General features: G+C 35.1%; 1 protein-coding gene across 5 annotated transcripts in view; it reads right to left on the bottom strand.

Moving 5' to 3' along the window:
• The window catches only part of THOC2 (THO complex subunit 2), a 55,579-nt gene that overhangs the window by 22,798 nt on the left and 12,810 nt on the right, over positions 1–19,971 (bottom strand). For 3 of the 5 annotated variants that reach the window (XR_008749639.1, XM_055817815.1, XM_055817817.1), the window contains exons 6-20: positions 19,209–19,330; positions 18,253–18,386; positions 16,397–16,563; positions 15,683–15,775; positions 13,031–13,186; positions 9,396–9,568; positions 9,049–9,244; positions 7,230–7,271; positions 6,493–6,534; positions 5,147–5,277; positions 4,958–5,059; positions 3,642–3,726; positions 2,619–2,712; positions 2,063–2,143; positions 1,688–1,784 (exon numbers count right to left, since the gene is read on the bottom strand). Coding sequence is in view for 3 of the 5 variants with exons in the window: in XM_055817815.1 (XP_055673790.1) it covers positions 1,688–1,784; positions 2,063–2,143; positions 2,619–2,712; positions 3,642–3,726; positions 4,958–5,059; positions 5,147–5,277; positions 6,493–6,534; positions 7,230–7,271; positions 9,049–9,244; positions 9,396–9,568; positions 13,031–13,186; positions 15,683–15,775; positions 16,397–16,563; positions 18,253–18,386; positions 19,209–19,330 (1,715 nt within the window). In the remaining 2 variants the exon portion in view is untranslated. The remainder of the gene's footprint in view (positions 1–1,687; positions 1,785–2,062; positions 2,144–2,618; positions 2,713–3,641; positions 3,727–4,957; positions 5,060–5,146; positions 5,278–6,492; positions 6,535–7,229; positions 7,272–9,048; positions 9,245–9,395; positions 9,569–13,030; positions 13,187–15,682; positions 15,776–16,396; positions 16,564–18,252; positions 18,387–19,208; positions 19,331–19,971) is intronic. The other 2 variants (XR_008749640.1, XM_055817816.1) reach the window with 1 other exon arrangement.

Genomic DNA, 19,971 nt, shown 5'->3' with positions numbered 1-19,971 from the left:
GAGTAAAACCAAGAAAATTTGTTTAAGAAATGGAAGCCATGAGATTCAATATACGGCATAAAGCAACAGTACGATGCACGTTAAACAACATTTAAATTCTTTTTTGAAGAAGAAACAAGTGTTTCCTTATTGCAATTAAAAAGTTAGTACTCAAAAGCAATGCAGGCATTCAACAAGTGGATTTCAGAACCCCTTCAGAACAATTTCTTTGTTTTTCAAAATAATAGTGTGTGGTGCTATTAAGTACCAAAAAGTTAAATTCCATAAATTTTATTGGTCCCCTTTGTTGTTTTACATGCTTCATACTATATAAACATAGTTATTTCATGAACATGGAATATTTAAAATTTTATTAAAAATTTTGAGAGTAGTACAGCCTTAGAAATTGACTGGCAAAATTAGTCTGGAAAGGTTATCTGAAACATGGAAAACATTTTTTACTTAAATTACAGAATATAAAAAACACTCCAATAGTCAACCTGTACAGAGACTAGGCTTTACTTCCTGCTCTGAATTCTGTAAAGGCAAAGACTTTTTCCTCAACAGACATAAACTGTACCATAAATAAAACACCTAAGTTTTATATTTAAATAATTTATATTGTTTATATTTTTGTTTGCTGTTCCAACCGTAAGTATGTTTTCTGTTTAGGAACTATGCAATGCGAGCATATACTTCAATTGAATACTCCAGTCCTATGGAACTAACTGGTCATAGTGCTAAATCCATTTTATTTCTACAATCCCAAATACTGAACTGAATATTAAAAATATTGGTTTTCCTCCCAAAACACTTTAAAGTCTTAATACTTAATTCTGGGGAAAGACAAGAAACATTACTTACCCTTCCTCGGTAGTTCAATGTGATTGTACCATCATCAGAATACAAAACAAATTTGGGACAGGGGAGCACATGAGACTGAGTGTCTACATTGCAGGGAAGGGAAAAAACTAGACTTGAACATAAATACCCTAATATAACACGCTGCGTTATCTCCACTGGTAAGCTGTCTTTCAGTAAGCATATAGGGATTCGTAATGGAAAAAAGTTGGTACTCACCTATATGACAAAAATAACACACTAAAATTAAGTAAGTGAAACAATGCTACTGAGCCATGACAATGGAAGGACAAAAGAAAAAGGAAGATTCATATTGCAAACCTTTTAAGTTGTTTTTTTAAAATTATGATTAACATTGATGTATCAAGAAGCTATTCAAGTGCCACTAAATAAACAGGACAAAGTATTTAAAATAATATATAAAATGTTAAGAGCCATTGTTGCAGAGAAGAGATTATGAGAAAGAAAAAACTAAAACTCTAAGTCATACCCTTTTTTATCATGGATGCTTATTTTGTAAATAACAGTACGGTGATTTCTACGACAATGCTACAGACTGGCAGGGCTTTTTCCCTGTCCGGTTAGTTGTTAAAACAACTGTGTTAAAATAAGTCACAGATGAAAAATCAAGTACTTCAAAAATAATATGCAACAGCTATACAATTAGAGAAAAAAATAATGTATTGAAGAGGGTATTAGTCTTTCTGCTCTTTCGATTTCTTAACCTTCCTGGTATTATGAATGGAGTTTTACCACCACTAGGGTAACTACTATACTGAGTGCCTGCACATCAGCAAACAAATAATACATTATAGAAGTTTATAAAGATCACTTGTGCAAGACTTGCCTTTTCCCAGCTTTCAGTTGGTTGGCTACATATTGAAGTAGACCAGCAAGTTCAATGGGGTATTTTCGGAAAACTGCACCACAAAAGCTAGCCAGACCTAAAGCAAGGAGAAACGGCTGTGACTGCACCTCGGGAAATACTAATAATTAAAAAGCTTTAACAAAGCACATGCAAAATGTTAGCAATTTATGTATTTTTATAAGGCAAAGAACAAATATATTTTCCTATTGATCAAACTTGCCTGCTCTATGTTTTCCTTAAAAAAATCAGCTGATAGATTCAAGTGAAATATTGATCGTAATGAACAATAATATGGTAGACCACAGGGAAGGTGAAGTATTTTAAACATTAAAGTAATAAAACAGGAATACTAACTCTGCAGCCAGCTTGAGATTGTAGTGTCATCATGCTTCATTCTCTCCTTCTCAGGGTTTGCCAGAGCTTCAATGATACAGTCTTTAGTGGAGTTAAAGAGAGTATTTTTCCTCAATTTGTAAAAACAAGTTACACAGACCCGTTTTTCCAGCTCCACAATTTGTGATATAAGAACATGATATGCAAGTAGAGCAAGCATGATATAGGCAATCCACTAACATAGTTACGGTATATAAAATATAACATCATGAAAGAAATGGTAACTTACAAAGCAGTTTTACTTCATTAAAATAGTTCTCACTATTTACAAGATCGCTATGCCTTCAAGAACAGGGTGAAAGTAGTAAAAACACCTTTAAAAATGCAAGTATAATTTTCATAGTGTGAAACAACAAATAGAGGGTTCTGTAAACTACTAGAGCACAAAGGTATTTACAAACTTCACTAAAATGTCTAGCAAAAAGCAGCAAGAACAGAAAACACAGGCAACAGATTTAATCTGGCTACAGGTGCAACTATCTCAGTAACAGACATATTGAGTTACATAAAAGGATACATGCCAAGACATCGTAGTTCAGCGAAGTGAGGTATTTCAGTGAATCGACAACTGGAGTTATTAAGTTATCGTATTTTTGTATTTGTGATAAAATCTGAAAGTTACAGAAGACACTCAGCTGAACAGGAATGCAATTCCTTACCTTTCACATAGTAAATTAAAACCATTTTAACACCTGTCTTCAAAACCTACACAAAACATGCTTTGAAGTCAATTTAGGAGAAGGTCTTAAACCACTTTCAAAGTAATAGGTAATCTCATTGATTTATTATGTACCTTAGAGACAGTGAAACATGTCTCTAACATGTCAAAATAATTCTGTATTTTTTTTTCAATGATCAGAAAATAAAATCATAAAAACATTTAACTCATTTTTCTAAGAGAATTTGTTTCTACTTATAATAATAAAAACTAAAAAAAAACCCTATGTCATGAAAGAACACAACTGAACTGTACTAATCAAATTTTAGAACATTCACTTTGATACGTTATATGTGTGTGTGTTTCAGTATTAATTTCTTCAGGCAAAATCTAAAAACTAGTAGATCAATAATAAATCACACTTGTGAATAAGGTGGAGGTCCACCAACATACTTGTACACATCTCAAGCATTCTGTAACAGCAGGTAATCTTAAAAATAATTCCCAAATTCCTATGTGTATTTCAGACTTTGAAGCTTTGTTTTCTACCCTGACATATCTTCATCACATACATATACAACCGCCCAGGGCGACCTAACCTGAATCTGCATTATGCATAGCCTGATCAGTACATCCTTGTACCTCTGAGGCCCACCTGAGTTACCTCAAATTAAATAATCTGCTCCTATAAATAAGTGGATGTAACTTTCTGTGCAGCTGTGGTTAATCAAGAGCTACCGTCATATTTATTATCTCAGACCTGTGCACTACCACGTTTTACATCAAAAGTAACTGCCCTCTCACCAAGACAGCAGATCCCTTCCTATACTTTAATTTCCAAAGTTAAGATGAAAGAGTATTCAGATACATGTAACTACATACATAATCAAATAAAATTGTAGGATTGCTGTGGCTGAGCTTCCCAATTTGTCTTCCAGAGGGTTTCACATTTTCCTTAGTTAAACGCCTGTAAAACAGAACATATTTTATTGCAACAGACAGGCTAAAAGAATACGAAAACGACAGGTTAGTTCCATTGAAGAAAAACCCATTTAGCTGCAGAGATTAAATTCTCACTAGCAGATGCATTTTTAAGAAATCTAAGCATAGGAATATTACTCCCATGGGAATCTGAAATTTTTAATCCTGTAACGTGCAGATAGTACAAACAAACCAGGTGCCCCTATATTACTTTGGACTGCATTCTGATTTCAGTTCTGAACATTCTGTTTTCAGAAGTTGTCAGCGGGACCTATACCACATATAAAAACAGTACGTGATGCTGTTACTCTCCTGCAGATTTAATTTAGCCACAGACCATTCATCTTGCATTTGTTGCATTCTGTTCATTGAAGAACAGTAGTAATTTCTTTGTGTTACACTTCCACAGCATTCTCTACTTGAACACACAAGCTTAACGCGGAACCTGAAATCTGTACACAGAAGTAAATTGCACACATAGCAACCTCAACAACTGACAGCATTGTGGCTCATCTGCACAACTGAAATCCACTGTACAGGAGAAGGGATGTAAAATTTTATGGTCTATGCTAGCTACGCAGCAACTTGGAAGAGAATCAAAGTCATTGTTTCTAGCTTTCACAGCTGCAAATCCAAAGTCTTCCACCCAGTAACAATTATTCTGTCTTGACTATGTAGAAAGGTTCTAATTATCCATATTATAAAACCATAGCATTTGCTTTTGGCAACAGCAAATGGAGAACCCAAATCCCTGACAAAGATGACAAAGACATTAGATGTGAGGTAAATCTGAAATTGTTGTGAGAAGATGAGAATGAATCATCCCATTCAGTTCAACTTGCTGCCCTACTTTCAAACCTACAGAAACTGTGACAAGGTTTTTGAGACTCTGGATTAAAAGAGTCTCCATACCTAGAGAAAATACGTTGCACACTGACATTTCCATGAGCAAAGCTATACATCAAACAATAGCACAGCCATGGAAAAGGTTTTAAATAATTTAATGGGACATTTTTCACAGATGAAATACCATTGTTGGTGAGAAATTTGTCTTTATCCTTACTTATTTGACAGTTTCTAATCACAGTACATTAAATACTTCATGAACAAAGATTATCAGTGAAATTACTGAGTCATTAGAAAGGGAATGTATTCATCAAGTTTTTGTCTTCAGTTGGTGACAGTGTATCACAGGTGATAAATATGAGATTACTTACTTCATGATATATTTGGCTCTGTCTATGGTTTGAGCTTTAACTTTCACTAGAAGTGGGTGACTATTGTACGTTTCGTTCTTCCATTGCCCATAAAGACGGTACCTTGAAAGATTATAAAGGAAAACTATTTTTAGGACTGTCAATTTGAGAGATCAGTTCCAAAGAATGGAAGCAAGTTGTTCTACTCACCGGTACTGGTATGGAAAAGTTTTGAACATTCCCCATAATTCTTCAGACATGCATGCATTGCAGTCCATCAGAGAGAGAGATGGAAGTAAGACTTGATCAGTAATACTCAACAAACAGCTGAACAGTATCTCCTGAGATTAAGACAAAAAGACTTGAGGTAACTATCAAGTAAGTACATCAGAAGCAATGCTATGCACGCCAAGCACAAATCGCACATCTTAGCAGACTGATAAAATACAAGTTTGCCACAAGGTTAATAGGACTCCCCAAACAAAAACAACAACAAAAATCTAAGCAGCACTTAAAAATATCTAATTAATCTTTTATTAGATAATTTATGGACCATATATACTGTTGATATTTTGCCTATATATTTGAGCAAAGCTAAAGTTTTCAGTAAGTTGCACTCATTTTCAAACCAAATTTATCATTTAGAAATGGATATACTGTGTACTTACACAAAGTGCAACAGGAGAAACTACACTAAAAGCAGTTGCCAAAATCTATTAAGGTATTCCTTGCCACTACTTCCATTTTCAAAATTCCAGAATAAAACCTGAAGGCATTATACATGCTCCCAAGGCACAGAACCCATTTTCAGGTTTTCAGCATCCTATCCTCACTCTTCTTAAACATTTCTCTTTCCCACTGAGGGATGTCAGAATGACCATAGCAACAACAAAAAAAAAAAAAAAACCACAAAAACAACAAAAACCCACACCCACACAACGAAACCCATGCACAAAACAAAGCAAACAACTAAAAAAACCCCAAAACACACATAAAACCCCAACAAACCAGAAGAGACTAATTTTCCCTGCCATGATTCAGGAAGTCAGGAAAAGTCTCATGACGAAATGAGAAACAAGGGTAGTAAGTAATAATGAAAACTGCGCACATATTTTTTATCCTTTGTATTGAAAACTCGCTTGTTTATTTAAAAAAACCTTTTTTTTCTAAGTTAGATCTCAACTGGATACTTGGGTTTCACTGTGATCAATCTTGATAATTCACTAAATTATAAAATTTTAAAAGAAATTAGCTAATAAAGAAAGAGTTGCCATAGTACTATAAACACTTCCCCCATTTCTGATTTCTCTTTTTCTCTATGCTTTTCCCCAGTAAATAATCCTTAAGAAACATGGTGCCACCATGAAAAGTGTATTTATAGAATATATAGCTGGAGGTATTCTAGCTGATTCTGAGAAAATAGGAAGCAGAATGCACTGGACTAAAAGGCTTGAGGAACACAAGACTGTACAGAGAGAGAACAGTTCTACGGTTACGAAACATTTGCTCTCAATTACCATCTCCCATGAGAACCTCTTCCTCCAAAGTAAACTCACCATTTTCTCTTTATCTTCCTGTTTGCTTCCATCAGACTGAAACTGTAACAAAAACAATCATGTTAATTGTAGAGTAATTAATGTAACAGTTTCAAAACAAGGCTACCTCAGCAAAAGCATAAACCTGAAGGGCCACATGCCTAGTAAATGTTTAATTTTCCAGATTTGTCAGCATTAGAATATTTTTGAACAGAAATTCAAACGCATAAATGAAATGCATTACTTGCATATATAAGGGCTTTGTGCACTGTTGCTCAAAAAGAGGTAATAACTAAAATATTGAGGAAACTTACTATTATGCATGAAATACTGTACTTTCTTACTGGAGAGAAGAAAAAAAAATCCCCTAAGCATTCACCTTCTACCTAAAAAGCAACCCCAGGACTTTCACCCCAATTATCAACAGCCATAGATTATTTTCCCAATCTTTCACAACAATACACTCATAAGCTTTTAGTCTTCATTACAAAATTACTTTTTCTCTCTTTTTGATCCACTCACCATGAAAGCATATTAAGCTATCACACCAGTTAAGTGCACAATTATTTTGAAGGTACACTTGAGCATAAAAGCTGCAGTGCAGTGTTAGTAATCTAACTTTTAAACTACTGTACAGGTTAACTTACAGTCAAATTACCTCCAGTTATAAGTATTTCTACTGTGTGTTAAATGTAGTTTCATAACTAGAACATGCTGATGGCAATAGTGCATTAAAAATAACTTTCCCTATGTGTTACCTTAACCACTCTGTCACTGACGAATTTCTTCATTGTTCCAACCTAGAGCAAATAGCTAAAATGTTGCTCATTCTTCTCAGAAACACAATAAACTATCATATTCATATATTTACTGTAAAACTGCACAAGATATTCCTATAACCAAGTAATCTCTATTCTACAGTACATATCCACAGAAACAAGGGCTTTCTCACAGACCTTCAGTACTTGAACTTAATTACAAAGTAGTCCTAATAGTCTGCTGACAGCAGTGAAGTTAATTACTCCCTTGACATTATAATTTCCAAACTAACCACATTGTCACTGCAACATAGCATATCACTCAAGTATCAACCATCTCACAGGCCAAGAAGACAGAAGCATGCTATAAAACAAGAGTATTAACTATTGGGAAATTGCATCAACATGGATGACAAGATGCTGAGAAATTATATATCCTACAAAGATAGGGAAGTAGGGGAAGATGGAAAAGCTTGAAGTTACTGTGACTTTACTACAACAACTACTTGGAACCCAAACTTAGCGTAGGTTCCGTCACTTTATCATTGCATCTTAGAACCCATCGAGAGCAAACTTGCTTGCCAAAATCTGTTAAATTAGACAAAACGACCTTCAATCCCAAGAATTATCTGTGTTCTCAGCTCTGCATCATCAAGTGCAGCTGGACATGAAAGCTTCCTCCCCTCAGGTGGCATGTAAATTTTGCACATTCCAATGTTTGTTGTAGTTGGAATAAAAAAAACACTTTTAAGAAAAAAAGGTTATAAAAGTGAAAATCTTCCCTCCATTACCACTTCAATCAACCAACCTCTCCAACTTTCAGTTTTAATTTAAAATAATAAGCTAGGTTACAAAACCAGTGATTTTTAAGTTGGGGGGTATGTGTGTGTGTTTGGTTTTGATAATAATAATTCAAAAATTACATCCAAACCCATTAATTCCAACGTTTCTCTAAGGTGGTATTTAAAGAAAAAAAAAATTAAACTCCTTCTATTTTTGACTTGAAAATAAAACAAAAGCTGCTAGACAAATAGCAAATTGCTGGAAAAGCAGCAAAAGAAATCCTTAGCCTCAGTCTGAGCTACTGAGTACATTCCAAGGGAGTTCAGAATATAAATGTGACTTGCAGCCTTTTAAGATAGTTCACACTACCAATCTTTCAATATATACATGGTAAAGAGCCACAAATCTCAAGAGGCCATTTTATTTCTGAAGTTGATGATTTAATGCTTTATAGGGTGCTTTCTATTTCCACACTGAACTCAGCCTTAGGGGCATCCAGAGATTTGTCACAGCCCCAAGTTCAAGTGCAGCATTTTAACTGGTAGAACATGGGGGCAACCCACTAATTAAAAAGATGCAACATCCCCTTACTTCCCAAGTAACCTAACAGGTGGAATAAAAAGTACTATTTTAAGCACTGGACATGTATTAGGTTATCTACAACATAGACATTGCCTACACTGTCACTTTAATAATGTAAAAGCTTTCATGCACTTAATATCACACATACCTTTTCTAAAAAAATATCATACACAGATAATGTTTTAAAAGATTAAGACCATAATGAGAAATGAGTTACCACTAAATATTCCTGGTTATAAACCTAAAGTGCCGTAAGTTGCTCATAAAAATGTTTGTTATGTTCGTTTATTGATCATAAAAATGATCAAGAATTAAGATTCTCCAAATTTGTCATTACTCAAAGTATTATGTTTCAGTATTTGAATATATACACAATTAGTAAGACTTGAGCAATTTTTGACATCAGGAGAACTGGTATTTTTCAAGTTTTGACAAGCTGTTCTGTCATACACACCTCTTTCATAAATGCTTTTCCAAGGCGCACCACTTTTGCAAATAAAATAGGATCATGGGAGAGATGAGGACCAAGGTAACAAAGCATGCTGAACGCTTCCTTTCTCAAGTCCTCAAAGCTGTCTGCTTGTTTTGGTGCTCTCTTGTTTGGCAAAGAAGAAATTGGTGACCCTTTAGCTCCTTTAGGTACACCAACTCTGAAAAATAAGATGTGCAGCATTTCACATGAAACAGAAGTGATAATTTTAGAAATGTATCAATACAGTTAGGCTTATCGATGAATTCATGCTTATAAACAAACAGTAGCTCTCCCCCTACGTACCAACATAATTCTACTTCTCACTTTACCTGCGGTATAGAGGTTCAATTGTCACGTGTACAAGCTGGCAAAGGGCAACTGCAATAGGCTTGTGTGAAGTAGCATAAAACGGAGGCATCTGATCCATAATACTTTGTGCATGCTGCCAATCACCAATTTTTAATAAAGCTTCCAGTAAACCAAGCTTTTGATTATCAGGAGGCTGCAAGATAACAAGCAATGAAAAATTGTATTCATAAAGTAGTCTTATTATTTCTCCTTAAGCAGTTTGCAGTTGTAATCCACAGCTAGAGAAAAAACCTAGTATTTCAACTATGTAATGAAAAAAATACGTAAAATAAAATCCAGCTAGGCATTCAGACAATAAGCACACTTCAAAAGCAATAATAAACCAGTCCACATAGAGTCCAACATCTGGACCAAAGGAAGTTAAAAATAAAGTTCAAAATATAAGTTTATAAAGTTGTCTGACATATATCTGATCATGTACTTTTCAGAAGTCACAATCCATTGCAGCTTACTACTTTACATGACATTTTAAGAACAATGCGAGCATTTAAGAATCTTTTCCATTGTGTGTTGCTCTGGATTTAAAAGTACAAATTCCTATTGCAAAACAAACAAGAAAAACTCCACTAAACACAACACCAAAATAAACCCAGAACCTTTACCTATCTTAGTTTGACTGTATCCTAAGTTTTGCATCAGCACTAGGAGAGTCTAGTTTTAAGTGCAAGTCTAAGGAAGTTTTCCAAACATCCCGTTTTGCAATATATACGTAAAAGAAAATAGGAGTTTACGATTAAGATCATGCCTTGAAACATTTTTGCATGGGCACGGCATGGATACATTTTGTTGTTACAAATTGATTAACCCTCACCCCCAAGATAAAAGTCTATTAATATATGACCAACAGCAAAGAATAGTGACTGCAAACTAGCTGTATATAACAAGCCTTAGATTACGTTCACACCAAGGGAAGGAAGATTGTAAGTAAGACAAAACATTTAAGCATTTTAAGGCATAAAACCAGTTTTATTTAAACCATGCAAACAAGACACACTACCAAGAACAAAAGCTAATTAGAAATCAGATGGTTCTGTGGTTCTACAGTTTGCATAGATTTTATAATTTTTTTCCCTTTTAAAGTTTCCTCATAACACTATTTTTCTAATTGTTTTGAAAACAGAAAACAGTCTAGTACACAGCAACATGCAGAAGAGTTTCAGAAAACAAAAGGCACAGATCTATTCTAGATTCATGTTGAACTTACGTAGTAATGAAATTTCAGCCTTTCCTTTGAGAAAAGTATGTATCTGCACATCAGAACAAGATGAGCCTCTGAAAGATTAGTGTGCATTTCTGTTTGCAGATGTATGTTTTTAATGTTGTATTACCATGTAACTAGTTCAAGTTCCTTTGATGCCAACGGTCGTCTTTTTGTGTCAGTATATACTATCTTAACAACAGGGTATGCTGATCCTTTACTGAAGTGTTTAAAAACTTTGCTTGTGCAGTATACGCAGGAAGGTTGAAATGCATAGTCAATACAATAGACTTCTTAAATTAGAAATAATATTATTACCCCAAAAAATCATAAACCAGTTACTAATATGAAGGTAGCAGTTAAAGTTTGATACCAAATACCAATTTTTTTGTGATCTGGGGTTTTTGGGTGATTACTAATTATATTAGAGTCCGTGTTTCTACTCATAAAGTCTTTCTAGGCCTTATGTGTTACTATGCTATTTCATGTCCAAAGCGGTCACTGCTCACACATGCATGCCACTTGACTGGGTCTCTTTAGGTAAGCAAGAGAAAGCTTACATGGCAGAGAAGAGCCAGTCTCTAACTGCTGACAAATCTAGTCAAACTGCCGAGTTCTTGACTTCTCAAATATCTCCCTATTATGTGGTTATGCCAAATGGGTCTTAAAAAGGCAGAAGTAGATAATGCACTTGCCAATACTAAATAATTAATATTAGTCATGAGACAATGCTAATTTTTGACCACACAAAACAAGCACTTTGTGGATTTCAAAGAAAAGCTAGAATCAATAATTGTTTAACACCGTCTTCCTTATGGATAAGAAAGACATTTATTCCATGGTACCATATCAAAAATTGTACATTAAAATGGCATACAGGATACAAAGCACTTGAATGGCTTTCACATATAGCTACTCCGCTAACTGCTATGAATTGCACAGCTAATCACATACAAAGATGCTAACACAGAAACAGTTTCAAGAAACAGCACGCACCGCAACAGTGTGCGGTCACAGAAACTGTTCTTGTTAAGTACAGCTCTCCATTTTCCCATCACACAGGCTCAGACTTTGTTATTTGTCATCGTAATCCTTCAGAAGAATGTTGCCATTTCTGCTAGAGCTTAAAATTCCCTAGTTCTTAATTCTAAAGCTTAGCCATAAAAACAGACTTAATTCTTCTAACACTACTTGCAATATATACACTCCCCATGTCCCATCAAGAGTTTAGTTTTCCATCAGAATGTGGTAACATGCACGCTTCAGATAATACCAGGCAGCCTCATCTGACTGCAGATAAGGTAGACCAAAGCAATGTGGTATAATCAAAAGGAATATTGAAATAATGAGTGGCAGGGAGGTTAGAAACTTAAAGCTAGTGAAAGGAATGAGTTTAAGTAGCAGATGCGGCTGCAGTTGAGAGCCAGAAAGCAGTGCCTACATCAACTGCCTGAGGGAAGAAAACATAATTAATTTTTCAAGCTAGATAAGAAAAATGAAAAAAAGAAGGAAGGAAGGTCAGAGATGTACAGAATCAAGGTGGGGTAGAACAAACAGGGGTAAGTAGACAAAACAGATTGATATAATGAATCCAGGAGGATACAGAAAATTAACAGCAGAAACTGCCAAGACTGATGGACCGCTCCCCCCTTGCCAGTACACCACTTGTAAAATGCAAATATCAAGCTTTTATTTTATTTTCCTTTAAGCAAGACATTTAAGCAGTACTTAAGACACTCAAAGATGACAACAGAAAGGCTGCTAAGAGATTAAGTAATTCTGTTTTTAAAGTAAAGCTTGGACACACTGAAATAAATTAGACCTAGGGCATCATAAGCAATATCTGACATCATAGCACCTTAAGAGTCTACATTTACATGTATAAGATGCAGGTCTAATGGAAAGCACAGCAGTTACAATTTAATATGTTCAGTTAAAACCTTTTTCTACAATGCAGAATAATTATAACAGCATTCATAGGTCTGGCAATTCTTTACATCCCAATTCTTAATTGGGAGAAATAAAGAATAAACTCTTTGTAATGCCCTTATTTTTAAGAAATCAACTAGGATATACTATCTCAGGTCCTAGAAAACACAGTTATTAAAGACTGTAGAGTATATGAATGCTGGGACATACTTAGTGGAGTTGACACAGTACAAAGGGAGGAAAGAAATTAATTAGCCACTGAATCAAGCACACCAAATCTAGAGAAATCCAAAAGCCCAAACCATGCATTTTTGCACATTCAAGGTAACTGCATCAGAGGGCAGAGACAAGCCTTCCAAGAAGTACACACCTGTCTTTGAAATATAAAGATGTTTCCATAACAGCTACTATGTTTGAAGTAATTTAAAATCATTGTATTGGAAAGGAAGCTATTGACAAGACACACACCTTCTCAGTTTTCTCCTCCTCTTTTTCTTTTTCCTTCTCCTTTTCCTCAGTCTTTTCAGATGATAAGACTACCATCGTAAGTTTTCTGACAATTTGCTTAGCTTCCACGATCTCTCGCTTGTGTTCCTCAATGATGGCATTATCCCCAGGAAGCAGCTAAAAAAACAAAAAAAAACAAAAAAAAACAACCCACCAGAACACACATTACATCTGAACATTAAAGTGACCTACTGCTACTTTTGATCACTAGAGTTTGAAGCAGAAGCTTGTCCTTCCTTGTTACTAATCAGATAACCTTATTCCCTGAAAGGTTCTTTTCCTTGCTGCAATCATCCCAACAAGGAAGTATACTATTAACAGACTATTCTGAAATCAAGGACTCCTAAGAAACAATAGTATTCTACTTCCTCACAACCATTAGTTGTATAAGCTCCCCTTCCCCTCTCCAATTTATCATTCAGCTATAACTATATGGTGACAACATGCACATACTTGATGATAACATTTACAAAATTCAGTGCCTTAAACCAAATGTGAATATACAAAAGCACAAACTTTCACTCGATCATCTAAAGGGGGAAAAAAATTCCATCACCAAGGAAAACCAGGTCACCTACTTAAGACACACATTTTGACTGCATCTTTATTTTAAAGGAATACCATGTTTAAAGCTTACCAAATTTCCTATTTATCAGCAATGTGGGTTAAACACGTGTAACATCTGTTACTTAAAAAACATCTTAGATTAAGAGATACCTAGTATGATAAAACCTCAGCGTAGTCTTGTGCTTAAGAATGATCAGGATAAGGAACATAACCATACACAAAAATTAAAAGGTCAAGTTGGGAGACAGAAGAACAGCTGTTTTTCTTAAAAAGCCAAACTTCCATTTGATTCCTAAAACCATGCTCAAACTTCAACTATAAGTAATCAAAACTTATTGTAGAATCATGAACTCTGATACAGTAATCCTTTCTTCCACTGTTTTTAACAAGGGAAGATTTTTACTGTTTCTTCTCCTCCCAAACTGACAGTAGAAGGAGAGACTGCGTCATCTTCTTCAGAGAAAAGACAGAAGAATTCCTCAATTTCACAGAAGCGTGGGGAAGAATCCCACTTGGAAAGGTAAAAGGTTTAAAGAGCTACAATATTCTCCTTTGAAAACACAGTAACCTACTAAGATTCACCAAGAAATACCTAGTGCGGAATGTCAAGGGTAAATCATATCTTCAGGACACAAAACATTACATATGGCTTTGTTTGTATACATACACAAATAGAAAACAGTTTTTACAGGCTTGGAAGGGGACGGGAAGGCAGAGGTGGGGAGAACACTCTTGATATGAATGATAATCCTGACAGCTGCCATTGTACAGGAACCACACAATATATACCAGTTACGACTCAACACCTACATGCTAATTATTTTCTTGAAACCCCCATAGCAAGTGCAATTAAGCCTGAACTGAAAAAAGGAAAAAAATCAGTCCCAAACATGCAAAGACAGACTGGTAGAGAGATTCTAGAATGAAGTAGATTAAAAATGAGACCGAGAATCAACATGACGACGGTGAACATGTTGGTGTTCATATATTATATATATCATATAGTATAAATGAATGCAGGGACCATTCTAGCTGTGAGGCTGTCAGAAAACACGCCCACACTTACACAGGTCTGAGCTGGAATTGCACAGGCCACTGTAACTCTGAGCCTGAGCATTTGTTTTGTAAGCTTACAAACATTCCCTAACAAACTTGCATTACTATCACGCATTCTTCCCTCCACACTAATTATCCGAGACATGCACTCCTACTCATGCTCCGCCCAACGCATTTTAAGCCAAAATACTCACACGAAGTCAGAGACAGTTACTGACAAGTCAGATTGTGATTAATGCTATTAACTGCCACACAAATTAATGGCAGGACTACATTCCAAAGTTTCCATAGCTGTAACTAGAGCTCATTTCCTTCATTTCAGTGGAATAGCTGAGTCTTAATAGGTATTATGAAATTAAGAATTCAAGTATAATGTAAAATTATGTTGATAACTGTAACATTCTGTTTACTATCTGTCAAACTTCTATGTTGGTCAGTAAGACTGTCAGACTGGAAAGGATAAGAGTGTCTGACTAAATTTGAACATGTTAACTCATTTCCTCTTTCAACCTAACAAATGCTCAGATTGTAGATGGAATGAGAGGCCTAATCAGGAACATGTAAGAGTTAAAAAAAACCCCAATCCTACTATTAAACTAAACAAAGAACGTTAGGAGCCAACTGCCCTACCACTTTTTGCAAAATTTGATCTTGTAAAGCAAAACACTCAAAGGGTCTAGGTCTTAAGCAAGGTTACTCAGGCATTTAAAGCATACTTAGGCATTTACCTCCTACCTCCTATTCAGACAGAAGGTAAGCAATCTGAAGGATGCTACACAGATAATTTGAAGAAAGTGTATCAGCATTCGTATTTCAGTGTGTGTTTATTTGAGTACGTAGCATTAGAAAGCACCGGAAATTAAACACATATATATATACAGGTATGACACAGATGTCCCAAATCCGCAGCTTTAGGAATAAGGTAAAAAAAACCTGGCTTTTTAAAATTTTCTTAGTTTTGGCACCTGACAGAGTAGGACTGTCACTTACATGAACATAAAGATCCTCCAAATCTATGAGATTATGTTGCAAAAGGACAGCAGCAACTCTGTATAAGGAAGAAGGCGTCTCACCACTTGGATCCTGAACAGGACAAGATTGTAAATTTAAGAAAAAAGCAGACCACTGCAGAAGGTCATGAAACAGAGAAGAAACTACTCAAAGTTCAGATGCAACATACTAACCCACAGTTCTCCTTGTTACCATGCCATTTAACTGCTACTACTCCAAAGCCACTAGACTTTACCACAATACACAACCAGAATTTTCAGAAAAAAACCCATTCAACTATCTGCACACCTTGCGGTGCTTGTATACAATTCCTAACCATACATTTAAAAAAAACTTGACTATTCGATATATCATGACTCCCTTGCAAACATGCTCTTCACTAGTGGGGACAAGTCTTTTGTTTATAAGGTACAATCTCTGTTAATTCCAGTCCTTACATAACTATGCGAGTTCAAATGGCACGTATCAAGATTGTTTGCAGCTGTCTTGGAGAATGCTAAGCGTTCTCCTCTAAAATACATTAGAGACTTCCACTCAAATAATGAAATTACTGCTTTCAATACTAGAATTTCACAACTTTAAAACTACTTCTAAGTACAAAAAAAAAATTACAGCAAAAAACTGTTATCACTGGCTGCAGTTCAACACTGAGTACAACCAAACACCAAGAACAAAAGAATGGAAATACTTTACCTGATAAAATTTGAATTTGAACCCAAGGATATGGCATAGAGTTTGAGGTTCACACATGTACATGTAAGACTCTATCAGTGGTACAAAGAAGTCATCATATTCAGGCCTGCACTCATAGACTTCTAGGATAATATCCAAAACTCTGTTAGGATCAAGGTTAAAACATCCTAGGTAGAGAACAACAGAGTAGAAAAGCTTAGCATTACTGTTTTTAATCCCCATTCTGTTACTAAACCACAATGCATTAGTTTTTAAAGTTAATTCTTTTCAGTTCAAATTGAACCTGGATTTATGTACAGCACAGTAATCTGGATCATCTGTAAATACAGCATCGATCACCTTGACTTGTGCCAAATACTGAACTAGGCAAAGATACTAAATAGAATTTTCAATTCAGATTACAGAAAAACTAGAAATTACCACCTGAAGGCAAACATTTAATTAGTAAAAACCCACACTCACTAATACCACGCTGCCAGCAAAAGGCATGGGCTGCTTCCTCTCCCCTTCTGGTGGCACACGTATTCATGCAGTCACACAAATCAGACAGCTATAAACGATTTTACACCCAAAGACTGTTCTGGTTTAAGCTAGACCATAATCCATGTCGTACTGTCCTGTCAATTCAGTATTATTGCTAGCATTAGGGAGAACAGTTTGTTTATTTTGAGGGGAGCAAGAACAAAAATATAGATCAGGTAAGCCAATGTTGTAATTTCACCTGTATTATCTTATTATATACATTTTTCCCCGAGAACTCCAGGAGACATGCTCGAGAGAGAACTTTTACCTATATCAAAAGAATCCAGACCTAGACTATTTTCTTCACTGCGCCATGAGAAATTTTATCCAGGCACATTCACTATACAGGTATATAAATGCATCAGTCTTTCCTTCCCAAAAGCTATTTCCACTACACCAGGACCTACTGCAAGTCAGTGCGTTAAAAGAATTGACAATTTATAGGAAGTCTTTGCAATTCCTAAAATTCCAGAAGATGGAAGAATGTTTTGTCATAAAGTTTGTCAAACTGATGTATTTTTTCCTGTAATAACTAGCAAAAACATCCTCTTCTCTAGCTCTGTTCTGAAACAAGTAGTATTATTACAGGGATTTGACTGTCTCAGGCAAAACTCTGTGAAAACAAGTGAAGAAACAGATGAAAAAAAATTACCTTTTATAAAATAGCAGCATAGCCTTTTGACCATTACTGCACTGGCACCATATGAAACAGGCACCGGTGCAAACATTAATCTATTGTATAAAATTCCATTCAAAAATGGAGTGTAAAACATGGGGAATTACAGATATTTCCCATTTTTAACATACTTTGCACTTTGATTGTGACACTCCCCCCAAGACTCAAACATGGACAAATTACAAAGTAGATATAGGAAGAATATTTACTATTTCTCATTTCTTTTCATAAGGAATCACTTATTCAACTTCTTTAAGACTAAAAGAATATTCATGCATTGAACTGAGTACTTTAAAACAGCAAAAAGTATTACTTTGTTACACTCCAATCTGCCTGCTAAGAGATGAGAAGCACACCCTCAAAAAATACTGCTGAAATGAATCAAAATCACAGTGTGCATATTTGAGCAATACCATAAATTCAGTATCTAAATTAACTACACAGCATTCCCCAAATTAATTATGCACAGGAATAGGAACTTCCAAGTGTCATAATTCTATGCAAGGTGATATACCAACATGTTACAATTGCACTACACACCCTCATGGCACATTATTGGATCCACAGATGATCTCAAGCAATAGTCTGAAATCACCATTTGCACTCGTAAGACCATGTAGGAAAACCAGTGCCCATATTCCTTACACAAATTCCTTACCTATTAAAGATTTGATATTTTCAAGGATTAAATCACTAGTGATATTTCCAGATAAGTCTTGCCCCAGTTCTGCAATGAGTTTCGCATAACCTTCATTCTCCTCTCGTAACAAGTTAAACTTCTGTTGCTTATAACTGCAAACACACAGAAATTAAACACTAATGCATTACACAAATGTACAGTGAAGCTTATTTATGCCTTTATCAGTATTAAATTTTTTATATAAAATTCTGATTTTGCACAGATTTTTAACAATCTGTAATTTAACTGAGCTATTGCAAAAAGTATAGAATGCAGCACAATGAATACCTGCAAGGTAGCAAGTGTTCTCCAAACAAATCCAGCTCTTCTTTTCTTTCAAATGCAGACCATTTAATAGCAAGATTATGCTTATACGTAACAGTAAAGCTTGATGTTGCACACTGTGCTGGAGAACCGCCCTGTAAAAGTCTGTGCTTACAGACCTATTCTAGTTTCTAGTGGTGTTCTTTGAGATTGAGACTAAAACACTGGATGCAGAGACAAAAACTAAACACACATCACAAAAATATATCCTGTGTTGCCTAAACTATCATAACATTTGCTTATTTATGAAAACAAATGCCTCTGCTTAACTGATGCAACAGCAACAATTAATTTTCTTATACTTGATAATTTTGTGACAAATGTGAACTTAAGTATTAATTATTTAATCTGCAGATATGGAATCACTGCAAGCAAGAACCATAGAAATAGGTCACATCAAAAAAGATGTTGTTTCTCAAGAGTTTGAAAACCAAGAGAGCTAACGAGGTTCTTTTGTCAACAAGTTCAAGTGTGACAAAACATATTTCCCAAAGAAAATCTAGTATTTTATTGAAATAAACATTACACACTATTAGAAAACATTGTTACCAGACTAAATACCATTGCCCCTTCTCACCCACTCCCCAAACAACCCCTGCCCCAATACTTACAACAGTTTTGTCTTTATTTTAACAGATTTCTGATTGAATTGTTGAGACTGCTTGATAAGTCCTAATGACTCCAGGGTCTCTGGATCTAAACGCTCCTTTAGAACAGTGTCAGATACAAGATACTAAAAAACACCAAAAGCACAGCAAATTTGTCAATTAGGCTACATGATTCTGAATAGAAAAAAAACATTCAAATATCATGATATACCATGATACTAAATGCATTCTGCTTCAAACATAGAAGTGGACAAAAGCAAGAAGCTATTTAACTGTAATTGGAATTTTACAGTGGTAGATTTTATATGCAAGAGCACCTTGAAGAAACATGTCCTAGAATCTAATTGCTGGTTACAAAGTATATGTTGCATAGCATCTAGTAATATTACGAAGAACTGCATACTTACAAAGCTTATACCCATTATCTCCCATATTCTGGGAGAAAAGCCTTATTATGAAAATAATGCTGAATTATCCTACTAATCACACTTATTCCATGTGGTTAGAAATGCCACTTCTAAAGACAGAGAAGGCTGCATAAAGAAGAAGTCCAACTCAAAACATACTGTGGAGGCGAAAGTTCTGTTAAACTGACAGTGGGAAAAATTTAAGTTCCCTCAAAACTCTTCAAATCATTCAAGAGGCAACTATATTACTCTACCACAACACTTTGAAGATGCATTCTTAAATTATTTGGGAATTTATTCAAACATTCTAATATCCTTTTTTTGCAAAAGAAAAAAAAAAAGCAAGCTTCAAACTCGCT

The sequence above is a fragment of the Falco peregrinus genome, chromosome 13 (genome assembly GCF_023634155.1).
Source record: "Falco peregrinus isolate bFalPer1 chromosome 13, bFalPer1.pri, whole genome shotgun sequence".
In the NCBI taxonomy this organism is placed as follows: Eukaryota; Metazoa; Chordata; class Aves; order Falconiformes; family Falconidae; genus Falco; species Falco peregrinus.
The sequence above is the reverse complement of the archived record's forward strand: the minus strand, read 5'-3'. Positions and strand labels throughout refer to the sequence as shown.